This window comes from Desarmillaria tabescens (genome assembly GCF_030435595.1).
Source record: "Desarmillaria tabescens strain CCBAS 213 chromosome Unknown EV420scaffold_57, whole genome shotgun sequence".
In the NCBI taxonomy this organism is placed as follows: Eukaryota; Fungi; Basidiomycota; class Agaricomycetes; order Agaricales; family Physalacriaceae; genus Desarmillaria; species Desarmillaria tabescens.
In genome coordinates this window covers 67,856-88,310 of record NW_026848356.1, presented here as the reverse complement: position 1 = coordinate 88,310, position 20,455 = coordinate 67,856, and the positions used below count along the sequence as shown (strand labels likewise).

The following is a 20,455-nucleotide window of genomic DNA, read 5'->3' as shown; positions in this document are numbered from 1 at the left end:
CAAACCGGGACCAGAAACAAGAAACAAAGGCTGAGACATCAGTGCCCGAGGGGGAGTCCGTGAAGAGCCAAGTCTATATCCTGGCAAGGAAAACCAGTAAGCAATAGCACCGTTTCACGCTTTCCTATTCTCATATATCCGGGAGCTGCGACGAAAAACCATCCTCACAAAGAGAACAAGGAACCCGCCGACGGTATGCACGCCGATCTCTCAACATCAAATTTAACCGAACGCCTTCTGTTGTCTCAAAGCAAAAGGCCGAGCGCCTTCCACGGAGACCGGCTATAGATGTGGTTGGAATCAGGAAATTCTGGCAACGCGTGAGCCTCTTTTCCCTCCCTTGAGTATTTCGCTCGTTTCTTCTAGTTCGCTATACTACCTCAACCGTCCGGATGGGGCTGTAATCATATAATCTGTGCGTTCTTATCTTTTCCTCCCTTTCTCTTGTCTGACGCCTAGACAGATCTTATACATACACATCTCTCATGTTTACTGCGCAATGCTATAATAATTTCTGGGGAACCTCCATCCTGTGATTTCCGGTGTGAGTGGTGGTGTTCTGATCTTGCTTCGCACAGCAAAGGCGAGATAGAATATTGTCCGGCGAGCCATTCATTCCTGTCAATAATCGGGATAACGTACGTGTCTTGTCGCTAGCTCCTCATCTCCTCGAGCTCCCTATGCATTTGTTTAATCTTGCACTTATTCTCATCAGTACCACTAGTACCTCGCCTGTTATTGTGCTTCCTCCAAGACATCGATCCCTGTCCTCGCCGCGCTGCCCTAGTCGACTCTGAAGCAAACCCTCCATCAATGACACCGCAACCTCATGTCTAGCATAATGCCTACCACGGTCCTTCGCTAACTCGGTTTAACGCAGGCATCGAGCGAGCAGAGCATCCGGCGTAATATCTATTATGTCTGTTTATCTGATTCTATAAGAATGTGATACTCACCGCTAACTTTGTAACCCTAGCGTAGCAAACGTCTTTCACCCGGCGTCTTTGCACTCGGAGCGAAGCTCTATTAGTTGAATTTTCTCCAACGGAAGTAAGATACACTGATATCATTGACTGCCTATGGTGTGCAACACAGGTAGTAGTCGACCCGCCCAAATACAGAGGAGAACACCACTACGCGTTCGCAATCCTGGTTGCTGACTAACATTCCAGCAACTATACAGTGCAATGACTTTCATATGATGAAATAATCAACAACTAGGATTGGTACGTATGTATGAGAAGCGGCTCGCTCGCTGAAAGCTGCTTGGGCATGAGAGTGACCATCCTATGCTGCTGAATGGCTCTGCCGTTGGATCCAAAGTACCGGCTGCCCTCGAAATTCCAAGTCTCATTACCACGGACCCAGTTTGCGATGCCGTGCAGGTAGAGAGATGCAATAGCATCAATCTCTGGTCCCCACGACGGTATCTCGGTCCACGACATCAGAAATTTGTTCCTCGTTGATCGATAAAGGTCTTCCACCCATGAGATCGCAGCATGAATGTCGCATTTCAGCTCGTTCACGACACAAACAAGAATGTTATGGGGAAATTCTTCTAATGCCTGCTCCTTATTATACGAAGCAAGGTCCTGAGAAAGATAAATATTGCAGCTAGACGGAAAGACATGATAAGCCTTACATTATCCATGATTATCATATCACAACTCAGACAACGCAGAGCAACAATGGTTGGATGGTAGAACATCTCGTCAGGCAAGTCATAGCCTAGCTCTAGTACTGCATAGGACGATTCAACACCGGCGGTGAGGCGACGAACACGGAAGTAATCATCAACGTTTCGAATGTGACGCTGGTGACGATCCTCTGCTTGTTGGACGACAGAATCTGTATAGCGTTCAAAGCTTTCAACGAAGTGCTTCTGAGAAGTTCGACTGGCCGATTTGATGCCAAGTGCCCAAAACCTGGAGTCACGGCATCGTCAGACCGTGCCAGCAACAATGGGGATGAAACTTTACTCTTGTGCAATGACCCCAAGAACCACCTCACCGTCAGGCCGTGGTTTAAGTGGGTTTCTGATGGCATCCATTACAATATCTGCATATTCACGGACGATGCTGGGAGAGGCGTTGTCTGTATACTCGTCGAAAACGAAAACAAAATTCATGAAATCACATCCGGTGCGAAGATGCTCTATTACGAGGTCAAAAAAGCACATGCATACACACAGGCACAGTAATGATACCTTTGGTCGCTGTTGGGTATACCAATGAAGCCAATAAACCTTGGGTAAGTCAGTGACATAGTCTTGAGTAGAGGGAGTGCATCATACTGAAGGCGCAGTGATCAAAGGCACTGAGCAGTGCTAATCAGTAAAAGTTGCAAGGCAACACAGTTGAGAATCTCACCTCTGAGTTTCTGACCCAAACATTTTGAAAGAGCGGAGCCAGGCTTCCGATGCCGCTTTAGCATCCTCATAATGAGGATTGATCCTGCGAGGCCAAGGCCAGTAGGTGAGAGTGTTAGGAATGCGAAACATTACGTCCGATTGAGTGCCCATGCTGCGAGAGAAAGGCGATGTCTCTGTACTACGGGATATTCTAAACTTTTATGTGTTTACAATTGCCGGATGTCAATTGGGTTATTTGAAAGCCTATACTAGACCAATTTGGTTGTGAGCGGACCCACTTACGCCGAAAATTCTCTGACAGGGAGGTTGATGAATAGGTGCTCATCAAATTTAAGGGACTCACGTTGAGCATGGGACGATCAGGGCGTGTGACAAGAGCGCAGAGCTGCGCACATGCACCCTCTATCGCCTGGATGTGGATGGCTTCTTTCATCTCCATAGATGACACTTGATCGTCTAAGTGGGGAACAGTGTCAGTAAGGATGACACCGAAGAAGCTTGCCCACTAGAGCGAACGGAAGGTTGGAAAAAGAGATTGGGCCGGCGATTCCAATAGCATGATGAGAATGTCCCTTCTTTATATTAACAAGGTGACCAGTTTTAGCATAGTGGTTGTCTCCTCAGCCGGCAGGTACATAGGCGAAATCTGTGCCTCTTTGGAAGTATTGTACATGGCATCATGGAGCGGGAGGGGGAGCACTCTATGAGATGCGTTGATATCACTGAATAACTATGAGAAGCAACACATTTGAGGAATCTCACCGCTGTAACTCCGGCCCAAATATTTTGAAGGAGGGAACCCAGGCTTCCGACACATACTTAACAAGTCCTCGTAATGAGGATTGATGCTGCAAGGCCAGTGAGAATATTGGGAGCGTAGGCACGGTCCGGTTCCTCCGCGATCACGCATACCATATCCGTACATTCCCGCCTGTTCGTAGCTACACCCGCGACCATCACTAGCGATTCCCCATTCCCTCTCTTGGACCTAGCGATACGGTTCCAATATCACGGATGCGGAATATTACAAATCAATTTATTATCTGCTTGAGGCAAGAATCTTCGGCTAGTAGGTATGCAATCGTGAGCGACTTACATTTGGGGGGGGAAATGCACCTTACGTACCTTACTTAGTTAGACCTCGTAACAGGGTAAGGTGTTTGAAGTCATACCGTTGCGCCTAGGTAACAACGTAATGGGAGGATGAAGAAAAACGCGTAATAAGAGCAGTCAACTCGTTCCAAGAAGTTGAATCAAGCTCTGCACATGAAATAAAGAAGTAATCTGGAACCATTTTCTTCTGCAACTTGGTAGCAGTCAATCAAGTTCGATAGCCATCATCCAGCGTAAAAGAAGGTGAATTGAGTGCTAAAGCGAGTAAGTACGTCAAAACACTATGGCATCTGATGTGGGATGTGCATTACCATCACCCCCGATGCACGTCCGTTTTCTCCTGCGAAAGCTCGCAAGATCCGCACAAGACGGTAGTGAGGTAACCGGACTAAGTACCGTGTATATATTTGAAGATCAAATAGATTAAGGCAACGAAAGGGCTAAACGCGGTGGTGGTTTGAGTTTGCCTTCGCTATTACGATTACTATTGACCTTCAGCTTGGGTGTTGGAGCTGCCGCAATTGTCATTATCGCTCACTTGTTCACAATTAAGCGCAACGTCCTTGTATGATAACTGTAGCAGTCTTACATCATGAGAATGCGCGAAACCCACCGTGTTAAGAGTTAATTGCTCGGTATGCCAGTCCTGCAGCCAAGATCCGGAGGAAGAAGTTCAGTTAATCGAGATTGAAGCCTGAATGACTAGTGAGCGACGGGATGCGTGCGGTGGGTCGATAAATGATCCTTAAGCACCGCGATATGATGATGAGAAAAGAAGTATCCTTATCACCCTAGCATCATCTGCTACATCATCCAGAAGGGTGGGACTATTTGAGTGGTCAGCTTTAACCAAATGGCAGAGAAGGGAACAGAGAAACTCACAGTACATAAAGAATGGCCCAGCGATCTGAATGAAGTATTTCTTACTTGAGGTCCATTCGGAAAACAGTGTGATACTTCAAATTCTCTGACATTCGAGATTCTCGGGAGGAAAGGGCTTGAGGGCGACATCAGAACTTGCTTGAAAAGAGATAACGACACGTACCCATAACTATTCCTGAGGCTTTTCGGTATTGTTTGCATTGCCCAGCCTGTTTTGCGTTGATCCAGGAGGGTGTTGAAAAACCGATCATGAAAGTAGGAAGTTAAGGAAGATCGGCCCGGGATTTTGAAATTGATTCCCTTCTCTTTTCCGTGCCGTCATGCCTGTCCTTCGTCCAGCTCGCTGCCTTATTCCCTGGGTGCTACATCTTCCAGGGCATCCAACCTCTTGCGACGCAGTGAGAGGCTTGAACACCAACACACTCCAGTTCTATAATCTCTGACTCACCGACGAACGACGACCAACGATGTCACGGCAAATTCACGCGACCACGATACCGGAGGTCAGCCGAAGGATGACAGGCATCGTTTAGCGGTGCTGGAGAGTGAGCTACCATCTGGGCCTTGGATAAATGTATGCATCAAAGCTACATGTGTCGCCCGTCGTCGCTGATCGCTGCATACTCAAGGCCCGTTCAGCATACGGTCGCATTACTCTTGCGCGCAACACCCAACAGCTAAATTACCAGATGGCGCTAAAGAAACCTGTGAAAGCAAAAGGGCGCTCGTTGCTACAAAAAATCGTTTTGGTTTATCAGGTATGTTCTTTAACTATCATGCGTGACGTTGCTCAGTGCCATTTGTGTTCAAATTCTTCCTAGTTATCGAGCGCATGAATGTATTCGCTAGCAGGATGCAGAATCATCGAAGTCTGCCGCTCGTTCGTCAATTCGCTTTGGGCCGTCCTGGTCGACGAAATCCGAGTACATTCAACAGATTTGAAAAGAATCCAGCTCCTCAATCCAGCTTTCAGCACCAGCAAGGCGCCGCCCCTAGAAAGGAATCGATGCGTTGTCCAAAAACGGAAGTGAGACATTTCCCCAACCAACACGACAGCCGCCTATCTTGACCGGTTATCTATCTATCTATCTGCTATCGCACCACATAAACCATTTGCCTAATCGCCTTTCGACAATGATTTCTACCTTAGAAGTGAACCTCGCCCTGCGTCGCGCCTTCACAAACCGGGACCAGAAACAAGAAACAAAGGCTGAGACATCAGTGCCCGAGGGGGAGTCCGTGAAGAGCCAAGTCTATATCCTGGCAAGGAAAACCAGTAAGCAATAGCACCGTTTCACGCTTTCCTATTCTCATATATCCGGGAGCTGCGACGAAAAACCATCCTCACAAAGAGAACAAGGAACCCGCCGACGGTATGCACGCCGATCTCTCAACATCAAATTTAACCGAACGCCTTCTGTTGTCTCAAAGCAAAAGGCCGAGCGCCTTCCACGGAGACCGGCTATAGATGTGGTTGGAATCAGGAAATTCTGGCAACGCGTGAGCCTCTTTTCCCTCCCTTGAGTATTTCGCTCGTTTCTTCTAGTTCGCTATACTACCTCAACCGTCCGGATGGGGCTGTAATCATATAATCTGTGCGTTCTTATCTTTTCCTCCCTTTCTCTTGTCTGACGCCCAGACAGATCTTACACATACACATCTCTGTCTTGTTTGCTGCTCGATGCTATAACTACCTGTGATTTTCGGTGTGAAGAGTGGGGTTCTGACCTTGCCATTCGTTTCTTTCAATAATCGGGTAATTGATGCGTGTCTCGTCGCTAGCTCGTCATCTCCTCTAGCTCCCTACGCATTTATTTAATCTTGCACTTATTCTCACCAATACCACCAGCGCATTGCCCGTTATACTGCTTCCTCCCAGACAGCGATCCTTGTCCCCGCCGCGCTGCCCTGATCGTGTACTCTGAAGCAAGCCCTCATCAATGACACGGCAAAGCTGTGTCTAGCATAACGCCTACCATAGTCCTGCGCCAGCTCGCGGCCGAAGAAATTCAAAAGTCAGATCCGGCGGGACAGATAGCTCCGAAATCGCAGCAGAGGGTACGCATTCTAGTCATGCTAAGTACGCTGTCTGGCCTCGAATCTTACGGGGGCGACATCCAAGATTGTGGGATATCAATTGGGAAGTGTACAAGTTTCCGCCTCTCCCATGGTATCTCCACGCATACAGGCACAAAGGGAGATCTCTATTCTTACCTGCTAAAGGATATATTACGATGTGCAGACCCTCACCCAAGACTGCATCGAAACGACGCCTACCAGGCGAAGAGCTACCGCGCCCCCTGACTACGTCATGTACAGACTTCGCTGCCGACAGGGTGGAAGGAAGTCAACATGCGATATTTGGGGGGTAAGTGAGACCGCGCCAAGAAAAATACAGCACCTAACCCACAAAACATAGTTTTTTACTGGTTTGCCTCATTGGGGTGTCAGCCAGCCAGCCAGCCAGCCACATGGCAAGACTAATGGGAAGGGGAATAGTATAAAAGGATCTCAAAGTAACAAATAACGCAGCGTCTTCCCTTGTTCCGGGCTGCTTGGTACCGAGCATTTGTGAGTTCGCCTTTCCTTCCATCCTCGTTTCTACTTGACTTATGCCCGCGTTTTTCAGGTAGTGTACAATACTAGCTTCTTTTGCTTCTATCCCGCCTAACGCGTTTTGCACACAATCCTCTTGTTCGGTATGTATCTTTGTCTTTGACACATCTCTCGCGTTGACCGCTCTCTCTCAACATGAAGCTGGGCGATATTCGTTTGGGTTGGGAGAAGATCCGCTGTGTTCTCTCGTCTTGAGTGATGGTGAATAGTATGACTGTTCTTTTGACTGTTGTTTCTCATATCGTTCTCTTTCACCTGGCTTCGATGGATGACCGTAATGGGGGAACAAGACCATGAATGACCTGAAGAGACCACTTTAGGGCTTCGCAGTGCCACTGTATGCTGGTTTTCCGACGCATGAAGGTGGGAGCGTACTAATTCACTTGTTGATGCTGTCGCTATTCTCAGATGGAGATGATATCTGATGTCTTCAGATTGACCCCTCGGCACTTTTGCTTGTCTTGATGAGATTCGGGGCTTCGAGCGCTGGTGCGAATGCACTAGAGGATTTAGGGGGATTGATAGATGTTCATTGCTCCACTGCATTCTTGTTTATCTCGACGGTAAGATACGCTGTTCACCTTTCAGAATTTATCTTCTTATCGCGCTGTTATAGGTTGAGATACCCTGGCAACGAAGTTTCGTCGTCGCGCAATATCGATTTGAAGGGAATGACTGTCATTAAAAACAATGCTCGAAAGCCCTGGACTGCAGGGGGGACGCATGTTTAGCTAGTCTTTATTCTGACGTATTCTTGGCGTCAAGATTGAGAACAATCGTATTCGTTTGTTGAGTTCAGCAGTCTCTTGAATTATGTTGCTGAAGATTTCAGCTGCGCCATATTCTGTACCAATTCCAAAAAAACATATGGTCATTAGGGTTACATGCTACGGTCAAGTGCAAACCTAGTAAGTTTAACCTGATCTTCAGTCACATCTTCCCGTTCCTCGTTATTCTCGACCACACTAAATGGCACCACATCGAGCCTATCCCCCGCCCACGCGCCTCTCGTGATGTCCACTTCCATCTCACACGAACCGGCTGACCAACAGATGTTGGTAAGCAGTACATTGCAAAGATCGCCGATATTGAGTCTTAATTCCTCCTCCACCACATCCCGCCGCACATAAACACGCTTCGCCAAATTCCTCAAGACCATCCCGCGCAAGCTGCGATATTGCCAAGGGGATGCTTCCTCATAATATCCGGCCGCCAACGTATACAGAGTCTTGCCGTACCTGGTGGTAGGGAGCTTCTTGATCTCGGCAAGTTCCTCAGAGGTGAGGATGCCTGGCGGACAATCTTTCATCTGACCTCCGATACACATGATACGGCAGCCCGCCCACGGTGACGGGTCCGCCAAAAGAGAGATGAGATCGGCAAAACAGTTGGGGATGCAAAAGAAACTGTCCAGTTCACCCCAGTTTCCGAGAGTCTCGTGTCTGTCGATATTCACGATTTGCCAGCATTGACCCATGGTTTTGGGTAAGGCAGCGGAAAATAAAGAGGAACTTGATGAACTTGTTGAAGCGAAAACAAGGGACTGTACTCACGGTCTCGCAGTGATCCGCGCTTAGCAGCGGCCAGAATAGTTTCGCATAAAGAGAAAGATAAAGAGGATCATTCAGCAAATGATGGAGAGACCAGACAGAACCACATTTTAGGAAAACGACATACAGACGACATGCAGGTGCTGAAGTTGGGAATAGTAGATTTGAGTGCAGGTGCTAAGAAAAGAAAAGGAAAGGAGGCGGTCGAAAGTCTAAGAATAACAACTCACGGTCCCATGATCCAGCAAATGCTGGAGAGACAGGTAAGAACCACATTTCATAAATTTCTTTAGTAGCCAAGACATGGTAACACTGAAGCTGTGAATAATTGGTGCTAGTCCTTCAAAATTCGAGCAAGTGCACAAGGGGAGTGCCCGAGAATCATACTGGAAAGGACTGCTTGTGATTCAAGGGGTACAGCGTGGACATACAGAGATATGATACATTTTTAAATTCACCTAAAAGCATAAAGCCTGCTCCTAATCTCCTCCAGCCTTGCAATTCTGTCTTGTAAGATAATTCTCCTTGACGCGATTGCCGGATCCTCTCTAAGCAGATCCCTAGCCCTCTCAAGGGCATCCGACCCTCCCATATCCCTAATAAGACTCTGATACAAACGACTTGAAAGAGTCTGATGTAGCTCACGCTCAATAGTGAGCGGAATGTTGTCAATGAAGCGCTAGATAAGGGTCAGCCAACGAAGGAAAGATTGGGGAGTAAAACACAAACTTTATAAGCCATCTCAAAGTACGCCCGAACCTTGGCCATCACCAGCAGTGCGTCTTCGTCTTCTGTCGTCTCTCGGACTGGAACTTCATACGCCTCTCGGGCTGGGGCTGCATATGACTCCCGAGCTGGGACTGCATACGACTCCATGCTGACTAGAGAGGGCCTCAGGCCGGAATCAATAGCGCTCAGTGGTTGACGTATAGCATAGGTGCTAGATGTTCTATACACCTTATGAAACCGCTCAAGCCACTTAGAGCGCTCCATAGAGTAATGCAGTACTTGAGTAAACTCGGGTGGTGTCTCCAGTTTAACAGCCTTGCGGAGCATAACGAGTGCCTCGCTCTTGTAAATCTCCATCTGTGAGCGCACAAGTGCACTACGTAGACGTAAGGCTTCAGACTATGCAAGAAGGAAGGAAGGACCGAGGAAACGAACCGAATGTGCATTTCCAGAGGCTTGAACTGTCCGAAACGCTGCGTAACCAACTACTGGATGTACACTGACGACGTGCTGTACACAGCGTCGAAACACTCCATGGATGGATTGGACCACTCCTTCGTGAAGCGCTGAATGAGTTTGTGTGTCGTTTCCAAAGGAACATCGCCAGGAAGTTCCCATGTAGTACAGCTACAGGGACGAGAACGCTTAATACGATAGAACTTGGAAAGGGATATCCACTCACTCATCGATCTCTTTCCTCACATCTTTGATATCCATTATATACCTGGATGCAGCCATATAAATGTACGGGTTGGTCTTCTTGCCCGCGAGCTCTTCATCCCAAATACATGGATCCCGATACTGAGTCTTATCCTCGAAGGGCCGAAAGTTCGGGCACGTCCCAAGGATATCGCGCTTGAACTGTTCATACCTAGCACGGTTGCGTTGTACAAGCTTCTTGTGTGCATCCTTTCCTTCAACGGCCGCTTTGACGTCAACGGAAAATTCATGGATCAGCACATTAATCCGGGACCACGCGTCATCGGTAGGCGGTGGTGGAGGAAGGGTGCTGTATTCCGCTCTGTCACTAGTGAGGAGACGGTTGACGCTTTCCTTGAGGGTCGGTATACTATAGCAGAATCAGGAATTAGCCCAAGCATAGAGAAAGGATAGAGTATGGGGTGCATACTAGTTCTCAATAAGCACAACCAAAAGTCGGTTGATATCACGCACAAGTGCCTGTATACCGAAACGACTGCGATCAGAAAATTCTCTCCAAGGAGAGGTGCGCTCAAAAAACTGTTGGGCGGCCGCTTGGGATTCGTCTCTAGATATATTGCGCCTACGCTCATCATCGTCCGGGAGTCGAACACAGTAGTAGCCATGTTTGAGCTTGTGCCTCTGATCTTGTCCAAGAATAATCTCTCTCCATTTTTCCCGTGCGCCAGAGGCGCCCATTGTGAGCATATCCGGCTTGGTCAACACTCCTATAGGAACAATCAGGGCCGGTCATAGAAGCAGAACAACGAAAACCCGCACCGATTGTGCGGTCCCCAGCAGGATCCTTAGACTTTGCAAGTTTCACCGCAGCTTGCATCTCAATGTCATCTTGTAGACGAATATGTGAGGAAGATGCACCGGTGCCGGGGAAAGAAAAACACACCACTCATCGGAATAGTTATGAGAACGATCGTGTTCTCCGATTCTTCGATGTAGGAAACCACCAAGCTACGAACGAGCTCGATAATGTCTTCATCAGCATTGTGTATAATGCCTGGCAAAACAACCTTTAGTACGCGAACACAAAGATAAGAGCGCCTTACCTGGCAGATCAACGAAAGACAAATCTGTCAAGTCCGGATCTCTCAACTCTACCTGGACAAAATTCCTCGAGAATGGTAGAATCTGCGAGTCGGTCGTAGCAAGATTACGAAGATCCACCGTGCTCATGCTCATGAAATCCTCCTTGGGACGGTGATGGCAGAGTATGGCAGCCTGGGCACGTCGGATCCAGAGTTCGACCGTATCCCTGTCCGTGATGACAGGCCCAAACTGCACTCCGTCCGAGATGTCGAGTTTGCTCCCATCTGACGCGTACTTGAAGTTGAGGTAGATCGTGCACGACCAGGTTAGCGATGAACTGAGCATTATGCATTCCATCGGACACCTTGCGAAGGAGTGAGATCACCCAGAGAAAGTCTGAGAGGTTACTTACCTGGTACAAGTGCCGCTGTCCCGAGGTACATTAATCTAGATGATGCTGAGAGAATGCAGCAGATAAGCGAAAGGAATAAGCGTACCCCAGAGACAGCTTCGACAAGCGAGCTCTTTCCGGCTGTTCAAAGACAGACATCAGCACGACTCTGGTATCTATCGATATTGACGAAACAGCCTTACTAGATTGACCCCCAATGACTATGATCTTTGGTAGAGTTGGGAATAGCCCATCCGCACTATGGGCATGTAAGCATTGTCATATGTCAGAGAGCAGCGGCGAATCACGAACCCTAGCTCCTGAAGAGCGCGATACAGCTCCATGACCTCTCTGCATCTTTGAGCATATTCCGTCTGATTGATAGGGACGGTAGCGCTATCTTGCTCTGACTCGGACGGCGGGGAGTCAGTTTCGGAAGCATTGTCTGCATTGTCTGGGATGCCGTTCGTACGGGTGGTGCCCCTACGTGTGAAACGTCTTGCAATGGACGACATTTGGTGGTGGTGGGGGTGGTTGGGAGGGAAATATGTGGGTGCTTGAGGGTACTTATATTGCGTGTGACCATATTACGACACGTCGCCTATTTTGCCTTCGAAACTTCGCACGGCGCCTGAAGAAGTGACATGATCCTCCGGTCACTTGAATTATCAATAAATTCACAGATCCGCGGTGCGTCATCTATATGCAATTTGGAGCTAAACCAGCTATTCCTCCCATTAAAAAAATAATATTTCACGTACTTGTCATCCTTTCAGGCTCCATCCAAAGGTTGAGACCTATCCGGCCGTTGGGAGTCATCAGACCACTGCGCTTGAGAAGTGTCTCGATTCAGCCACTCCTTTGATTGATCCATATCTCCGTATCCATCACTTTCTCCCAGTAACGCTACCCTGAGTCCGAGAGAACGCAGAACACCATGATGCAGATCCAAGGAGTAATCACGATCAAGGATCCAGGGATGAACATTCTATTCCCCGTAATTTCCAGCCGTTCATAGGTTCAAGAAGTGGCATGCTAGAATGACTGCCGAGGACTATAATCTTGGGCAACAGTACTACACAGCAGACGGGTACGTCAGCATACATCGGGATGAGATGACGAACACAAACTTTAGCGCGGCTCTACAGCTCCATCACTTCTCGGAGGAACCAGCTGAGGCACTACCCGAGGATTCTTATATCCCGCGTGGCCATATCACGACACGACGCCCATTTCACCCTTCGAAGCATTACAGTCCCTCGCTATTCCCGCCATAAAAGCGGTCGACATCAATCCCATGGTTGAAAATCAGATCACTGCGCGCTTGGGCAGTAGCCGATCCTGATCGAACCTTACATCTTTTTCTTCTAAGGAAGCCACCCTGGTCTGAGAACACAGAACTTCATGATGGGTAATCGCAATCAAGGATTCGGCTGCGTGTTCTCCGGCTGATTAAAGAGGTATGACTTTCTGTTCATAAACGCGGACCCGTGAGCCTACCAAAGCGACCTTTAGTATACGGACACAAAGACATAAGAGCGTCTTACCCGGTAGATCAACGAAAGACAGATGGCATCTGTGGATGGGTCGTAGCAAAGGACCTCCGTGCTCCTCCTCATCTTCCTTGGGACGATATCACAGCTTGCGCGCGCCGGATCCAAAGTTCAACAATGCCATATCCCTGTTCGTGATGCCAAGCCTAAACTGCACTTTGTCTGGGATGTCGAGTTTGTTCCTCATCTGGTGCACACTCAAAGTCGAGCCGGATCGTCCATGTCCGTCCAAGGTTGAATTCCATCGGACCAGGGAGGAGTGAGATCACGCAGAAATTTCGCGGGGCTGTTTACCTGGTACAAGTCCTGCTGTCCCGAGGTACGTTGGTCTAGGGAATGCAGCAGACAAGCGAAAGACGTAAGCGTACCCCAGAGACGCCTTCTACCAGGGCTGTTCAGTACGACTCTCGTATCGATATCCAAGAACGACATCCTAGATTGACCGCAGCGTTGGGAAGAATCTATCCGCACAGGGTACGTAAGCGTACGTCGGAAAAGAGGTGGTGAACGCGAACCCGTGATGATAACTCCAATCACTTCTCGGCATCCCGTCTAATTGATGGGGACGGTCTGGCGGCGGGGAGGGAGAATCACTTGGGCTGCTATTTGCAGCGCTGGCGGTGCCTCGACGTTTAAACGTTAGTGGTAATTAAAGGTGGTGGTGGTTGGGAGGGATGAGCTGAGGAGGTGTTGAGGTCCTTGTATCTGGCGTGACGACTACGATGCGTGCGTGGTGCCTATTTTGCCCTTCTCAAAGTTATCCGCGAGGAATCGACGGAGCCTCGTACAGCGCCTGGAGTATCGAATCGGATAGGATGACGTCTTGGCCGCACAGACGAAGACGCGGTAGACTAGTTCACCTGTGAAGCGGTACTATCATCACAAACGGCGAGGAGCTAGCAAAGGCTCAGAAAAGTAAAACACATATATCGTCAAGTCCAGCAAGCCGGGTCGGGCTCATTAAAGTGTACTTCGTTTTGGGATCATTGGAAGAGGAAAAGAGTGTTGGATATGCACCATGGGCGGATGGACGACACTGCAGGGACGGGTGTTGCTGAACCGGGGCCATAAGCTAGAAATGTACAATGAGTGATGAGAATGATGACTTTTTTCAGTCCACGCACCCATGATGCTCCTGCTCCCGTAACCCTGTGTCATCTGGCTATCTTGACTGCGAGATACTTCAACTCCCAATCCCTAGCGCCACCGATGCTCGGTCCGTTCGTCGAGTTTGCAGAAGGACCAGACTGGGGTATCCTGCAACAACTCGACGCTCAGTCAACGAGCAGTCCAGCAAAAAGCAGCGACGTACCTTATAATATTCGCTATCTGTAGACCGGGGGCCATCAACGCAGGGAAAGAAGCCGTTGAGAATGTGCCATGCGAATGATGCATATGGTCGAAAGGAGAAAAGCGAACAGACACGGATTTCCAATTGCGTCACTGATTCGCATCTTCAACCTCAACGTCCACCACAACGATGACGAACGACAAAAAAACGCTCGACTGGACGATGATTCGGAATTCACGACCTGAAACGGCATGCGGCCGACAACGGAGGTTTTATTCGGAGTTGCTGCTCCTCCTATTTGCTCTTTGCCATGCGTATCAGCCCGACGCTAGAGAACAACGGCTCTGTCGCACGAGACCACCTCGCCTCTGAGCGGACCTTCCTCGCATACGTCCGGACCTCCCTCGTCCTAGCCTCCACCGGCGTCGCTCTCGCCCAGCTATTCTCCATCTCATCCAGCACCAGCACCGCCTCCAACGACACCGCCTTCTCGCCTAGCGGGGGAGCGCAGGGGTACGCCCGCCCGCTGGGAGCCGCAGCCGTCATACTCTCTCTGGGAATCCTATGCGTGGGAATGACGAGGGTACTTTTCGATACAGGGTGCAAAACAACATACAGCCAGGACATGAAGGCGCTGAAGTTGGGAATAGTAGATTTGAGTGTGGGTGTTAAGAAAAGAAAAGGAGGTGGTCGAAAGTCTAAGAATAACGACTCACGGTCTCGTGATCTCGCCCCGGACCGAGAACGCAGCATCATGATCCAGCTGGAGAGACCGGTCAGAACTACATTTCAGAAATTTCTTTAGTAGCCAAGACATGGCAACATTGAAGCTGTGAATGATCGATACCGGTCCATCAAAATTCGGATAAGTCCGCGAGGGGAGGGCCCGAATGCCAATTGGGAAAGGAATACATGTTATTCAAGATCTCGAAAGAATACAGCATAGATATACAGAGAGATAGTACATTTCTGAATTCACCTAAAAGCATAGAGCCTCCTCTTGATCTCCTCCAGTCTTGCGATTCTCTCTTGTAGGACATTCCTCCTCATTGCGATTTCCGGATCCTCTGTCAGCAGCTCCTTAGCCCTCTCGCTGGCATTCTGCCCTCCCATATCCTTGATAAGACTCTCCGACAAGCGAGGGGTAGTAGAGTTTGATGCAGTTCATGCTCAATAGTAAGCGGAATATTATCAATAAATCGCTAGATATTGGTTAGAATCGGCGAAGGAAGGGATGGGTAAGCCAAGGACGGACCTTGTACGCTATCTCAAAGTATTCTCTGACCTTGGCCATCACGAGCAGCGCTTCTTCGTCTTCTGTCGCCTCGCGAACTGGAGGAAGTAGGGATGGATTTGCAATGTAGTCCCAATGCCTATTAGGATTTGTATAGACACTATAAAATCGCTTGAACCACTTAGAGCGCTCCATCGAGTATTGTGGGACTTGAGTATAGACCGGCGACGTCTCCAATTTCACGGCCTTTCCGAGTATGACGAGTGCCTCGCTCTTGCACATCTCCATCTGGGCCCGCACAAGTGCTCTGGGCAGAGGTAAAACTTCAGATTAAGCGGTGAAAGACACAAGCAACAAACCTAATGCGCGTCTCCAGGGGCTTGAACTGTCCGAAACGTCGCGCAACCAAGTTCTCAATGTACACCGTCGACGTGTCGAACACGTCGTGACTCGTCGAAGCACTGCATAGAAGGATTGGACCACTTCTTCGTAAAGAGTTCAATGAGTTTCCGCGTTGTTTCCAGCGGAACTTCACCAGGAAGTTCCCACGAAGTGCAGCTACAAAAGCTGGTTCAGCACAGTAGAACCTGGAAGGATAAGCACTCACTTCTCAATCTCTCTCCTCACATCCTTGATATCCATTATGTACTCGGACGCAGCCATATGCACGTACGGGTTGTCCTTCCCCTCGAATTGTTCGTCCTGGATACACGGATCTAGATATCGAGTCTTATCCTCGAACGGCCGGAAGTTTGGGCACGTCCCGAGAATGTCGCGCTTGAACTGCCCGTACCTAGCGCGGTTGCGCTGTACGAGACCCTTGTGTTCTTCTTTGCCCTCGACGGCCGCTTTGACATCGACGCAGAACTGATGGATGAGGATGATAATCCGGGACCACGCCTCGTCGGTGGGCGGTAGTGGAGGAAGGGTACTATATTCCGCCTTGTCAGTAGCAAGGAGTTCGTCGACGCTTTGCTTTAGGGTCGGTATGCTATACCAGAAATGAGAATGAGCCTACGGCATAGAGAAAGAATAGGGCACATACTAATTTTCGATTAGCCCGACCAAAAGTCGGCTTATATCATGCACAAGTGCAGGTATGCCGAAACGGCTGCGGTTCGGAAACTCCTTCCATGGGGAGGTACGCTCGAAATATCGTTTGGCCTTCGCCTGGGATTCCTCTCTGGAGATATTGCGCCTACGCTCATCGTCGTCCGGGAGACGAACACAGTAGTACCCATGTTTGAGCCTATGTTTTTGATCTTGTCCAAGAATAATCTCTCTCCATTTTTGACGCGCACCGGAGGCGCCTGTTGTGAGCATGTCTGGCTTGGTCAATACTCCTGTAGGAACAATTAGTGCTGATCGCAGAAGTAGCAGAACAAATGTTCAGACCGATTGTGCGATCACCATTGGGATCCCGAGCCTTTGCAAGTTTCACCGCTGCTTGCATCTCAATATCATCTTATAGACGCGGATATGAGAAGTATATACCTGGTGTCAGAAGAAGAAAAAACGCACCACTCATAGGAATGGTTATGAGAACAATAGTATTCTCCGATTCTTCGATATAGGAAACCACCAAGTCATGAACGAGATTGATAATTTCTTCTTCAGCATTGTGTATGATGCCTGCGTAGGTAACATTTAGTATATAAACATAAATTGAAAGATAAGACCGCCTTGCCTGGGAGATCAACAAAGGATAGATCTGTCAAGTCCGGATCTCTTAACTCGACCTGGACGAAATTCCTCGAGAACGGTAGGATCTCCGAGTCGGTCGTAGTAAGATTACGGAGGTCCACCGTACTCATTGCTCATGAAATCCTCCTTGGGACGATGACGGCACAAAATCGCAGCTTGCGCCCGCCGGATCCATAGTTCGACCATGTCCCTGTTCTTGATGACTGGCCCAAACTGCACTCTGTCCGAGGATGTCGAGTTTGCTCCCGTCTGACGCATACTTGAAGTTGAGGTAAATCGTGCACGACCAGGTTAGCGATGAACTGAGCATTATACATTCCATAGGGCACCTTGCAAAGGAGTGAGATCACACAGAGAAAGTTCGAGAAGCTGTTCACCTGGTACAAGTGCCGCTGTCCCGGGGTACGTTGATCTATATGATGCTGAGGGAATGCAGCAGGCAAGTGAAAGACATAAACGTACTCCAGAGACCGCTTCTACCAGCGAACTCTTCCCGGCTGTTCAAAGAGGGTATATCAGTATAACTCCCCCTATCGCTATTCAAGAAACGACATACTGGATTGACCGCCGATGACTACGATCTTAGGCAACGTTGGGAACAACCGATCCGCACTGCATCGCAGAAGACTATGTAAACACATATCGGAGAGTTATGGCGAACACGGCTCACCCTAGCTCCTGAAGAGCACGGTACAGCTCCATGACCTCCCGACATCTTCGAGCATATTCCGTCTGGTTGATGGGGACGGTAGTGCTATCATCCTCTGGCTCAGAAGGCGGGGAGTCTGGAACAGGAGGAGAAGGGATACCATCTGCAGTGCCATTGGTGGTACCCCGGCGCGTGAAACGTCTCGCAAAGGATGTCATCTGGTGATAGTGGTAGTGGGGATGGAGAGAGCTGAGGTGTGCTCGAGGGTTCTTATATAGCCTGAGGGACCATCGCGATAACGGCGCTTATTTTACATTCGAAGCTTCGCACAACGCCGACTGCACATTAACGAGGCACCTGAAGCAGCGTTATGGTCCTTCTGGTGTTGAGCAACATCAGCAAATTCCACAAATGTATAGCAAGTCATGGTAGGTACGCACCTGGAATTCTACGAACCATACTTCCCATAAGAAAATATATCACATCTTTGCCGTATACTCGAAAGGTGTGGTTGAGAGTGCATCAGATGGCGCTGAACAGCGTCCCGATTTAGAAAATCAGTTGTTCTTCACTGCATTAATATTAAACCTTGTCTCCGTATTCATCGATTTCCCCACAGCGAAGCCACCCTGAATCCGAGAGAACACAGAACTCTACAATGGATTCAAGGATCTAGGTACGTAACATTCCCTGCATTTTCCGGCTTGTTCAAAGATTATTATCATCATGACTTTGGTATCGATTTTAAAGAACGACATGCTATATGACCGCCGATATTTATGGTCTTGGGCAACGTTGGGAACAGCACTGCATGACAGACGGGCATTGTGCAGCATGTGTCGGAAAGAGATGGCGAACACAGACCCTAGCGTCTGGAGACGCGATTACAGCTCCATCGCATCTCCGCATCTTCGAATCAGGGAAGCAGCGGCAGGCGTGCTCGAGGGGTACTTATATCCCGTGTGATCATATCACGAAGCGGCACCTTCGAAGCTTCGCATGGCGCCTGAAGAAGTGATATGATCCTCCGGTCACTTGAGTTGGGTAGCCTATCAGTAAATTCGCGGATCCGTGGTTGCGTTCATCTATATGCCAGTTTGGAGTTAAACCAGCTACTCCTCCATAAAAAATAGTATTTCACGTACTTATCATCCTTTCAAGCACCATCCAGAGGTTAGGACCTGTCCGGCCGTTGGGAGTCATCAGAACCCACTGGGCGCCCTGAGCAATGTCTCGATCAGCCAATCCTTTGATTGAAACCTTATCTCCGTATCTATCACTTTCTCCCAGCAAAGCTACCCTGAGTCGGGGAGAACGCAGAAGCCATGACGCCGATCCCAGGAGCAGTCACGATCAAGGATCCAGGGAGGGTACATTCTATTCCCTGTATTTTCCGGCTCAAGAACGGCATGCTAGATTGACCGCCGAGGACTATAATCTTGGGCAACACAGCGCTACATAACAGATGGATATGTAAGCATATCTTGGAAAGAGTAGTGAATGCATACCTTAGCGCGATACAGCTCTATCAATTCTCGGCATCTTCGAGTCAGGGAATCTGCTCGACGTTTTTTATATCCCCATGCGAATATATCACGACACGGTGCCTATTTCGCGTTCGGAACCCTCCCAATTCCTGCCACAAAGAGCCTTACAGTGGTCGACATCAGTCCCATGATTGAAAATCAGATCACTGGGCGCTTGAGCAGTAGTCAATCCTTTGACAGTGATTGAACCTTATCTTCCCAGCGAAGCCACCCTGGATCTGAGAGAACACAGAACTTCACGATGAGTAAATCGCAATCAAGGATCCGGCTACGTGTTTCCCGGCTAATCAGAGGGTTATCAATATGACTTGCATATTGATATTCAATAAAAGACATGCTAGGTTAACCGAATCCTTGGTAGCGCTGGGAACAGCCTATCCACACTACATGGTAAACGGGTACGTAAACATATGCTGGAACGAGGGTACTTAGTGGATGTGAACCCGTGATAGAACTCCGTTACTTCTCGGCATCTTCGAGGGGGAACGATCCTATTGGTGGTGCCCTGGCGCATGTTGCATGAGACGTCTCGCAATGACCGACATTGGCAGTTGGGAGGAAGAGAGTTGAGACGTGTTTCCGGCTGTATCAATACGATTTTCGTATTGATATTCAAGAAACGACATGCCGGATTGACCATGATCCTGGGCAACAGCACTATGGGTATGCAAGCATATATCGGACAGAGATGACGAATACAAGCCTTAGCGCGATACAGCTCCATCACTTCTCGGCATGGGAGCCAGCTGAGGCGTTCTTAATACTTATACCCCGTGCGATTGCATCACGATGCGGCGCCTATTTTGCCTGAAGAAGCGGTACGATCCATCGCTATTCCTGTCATAAGAAACCTTCAAGCGGTCGATATCGGTCCCATCACTGCGCGCTTGAGCAGTAGTCAATAGTCAATGATTTGTCTCCTTTTCTCTCAGCGAAGCCACCCTGTTTGAGAGAACACAGAACTTCACATCGATATCCTTCAATGTTCACCGTAGTCGCGGTGAGCGGTCAAAGACTAAGACGCGTCGAGCACGTGAGTAATCCCGGTCCGATATCTGAATCCGAGTGCCGACCCCATCTGT

The 20,455-nt window shown here is 48.8% G+C and overlaps 4 protein-coding genes across 4 annotated transcripts; all 4 read right to left on the bottom strand.

Annotated features, from left to right (window-relative positions):
• Positions 1-959: 959 nt before the first annotated feature.
• On the bottom strand, positions 960-2,835 carry EV420DRAFT_1022139 (terpenoid synthase). The gene is made up of 7 exons (XM_060465356.1): positions 2,715-2,835; positions 2,370-2,665; positions 2,294-2,316; positions 2,207-2,245; positions 1,980-2,154; positions 1,643-1,925; positions 960-1,592 (listed from the first exon to the last, which is right to left on the bottom strand). Exons 2-7 carry the CDS (start codon positions 2,519-2,521, stop codon positions 1,218-1,220), a joined length of 1,047 nt encoding a protein of 348 aa, XP_060324792.1. The 5' UTR covers positions 2,522-2,665; positions 2,715-2,835; the 3' UTR covers positions 960-1,217.
• A 5,027-nt stretch (positions 2,836-7,862) lies between these two features.
• On the bottom strand, positions 7,863-8,622 carry EV420DRAFT_1768522 (uncharacterized protein; the record flags this gene model as incomplete). The annotated part of the gene is made up of 1 exon (XM_060480973.1): positions 7,863-8,622. Exon 1 carries the CDS (start codon positions 8,457-8,459, stop codon positions 7,863-7,865), a length of 597 nt encoding a protein of 198 aa, XP_060324791.1. The 5' UTR covers positions 8,460-8,622.
• A 364-nt stretch (positions 8,623-8,986) lies between these two features.
• Positions 8,987-11,910, bottom strand: EV420DRAFT_1649130 (P-loop containing nucleoside triphosphate hydrolase protein; the record flags this gene model as incomplete). Its single annotated transcript, XM_060478262.1, has 13 exons — positions 8,987-9,211; positions 9,262-9,637; positions 9,697-9,722; positions 9,780-9,888; positions 9,944-10,330; positions 10,391-10,688; positions 10,741-10,809; positions 10,865-10,975; positions 11,025-11,368; positions 11,417-11,451; positions 11,502-11,536; positions 11,599-11,654; positions 11,708-11,910. 13 exons carry the CDS (start codon positions 11,908-11,910, stop codon positions 8,987-8,989), a joined length of 2,274 nt encoding a protein of 757 aa, XP_060324790.1.
• A 2,623-nt stretch (positions 11,911-14,533) lies between these two features.
• On the bottom strand, positions 14,534-18,044 carry EV420DRAFT_1484885 (P-loop containing nucleoside triphosphate hydrolase protein; the record flags this gene model as incomplete). Its single annotated transcript, XM_060470126.1, has 16 exons — positions 14,534-14,801; positions 14,856-14,873; positions 14,956-15,069; positions 15,219-15,367; positions 15,495-15,780; positions 15,833-15,858; positions 15,896-16,031; positions 16,081-16,464; positions 16,519-16,816; positions 16,869-16,937; positions 16,995-17,105; positions 17,279-17,436; positions 17,555-17,589; positions 17,640-17,674; positions 17,734-17,804; positions 17,848-18,044. The coding sequence occupies 16 exons, from the start codon at positions 18,042-18,044 to the stop codon at positions 14,534-14,536; spliced, it is 2,355 nt and encodes a 784-aa protein (XP_060324789.1).
• Positions 18,045-20,455: the final 2,411 nt, after the last annotated feature.

What these genes read in the sequence shown, in the direction of transcription:
- EV420DRAFT_1022139 (XM_060465356.1), bottom strand. Translation starts at nt 2,521, where the DNA reads ATGGGCACTCAATCGGACGTAATGTTTCGCATTCCTAACACTCTCACC. An exon ending in TTTGGGTCAGAAACTCAGAG is followed by an intron (nt 2,317 to 2,369) that starts GTGAGATTCTCA and finishes AGCACTGCTCAG; the next exon opens with TGCCTTTGATCACTGCGCCT. An exon ending in CTTGGGGTCATTGCACAAGA is followed by an intron (nt 1,926 to 1,979) that starts GTAAAGTTTCAT and finishes CCGTGACTCCAG; the next exon opens with GTTTTGGGCACTTGGCATCA.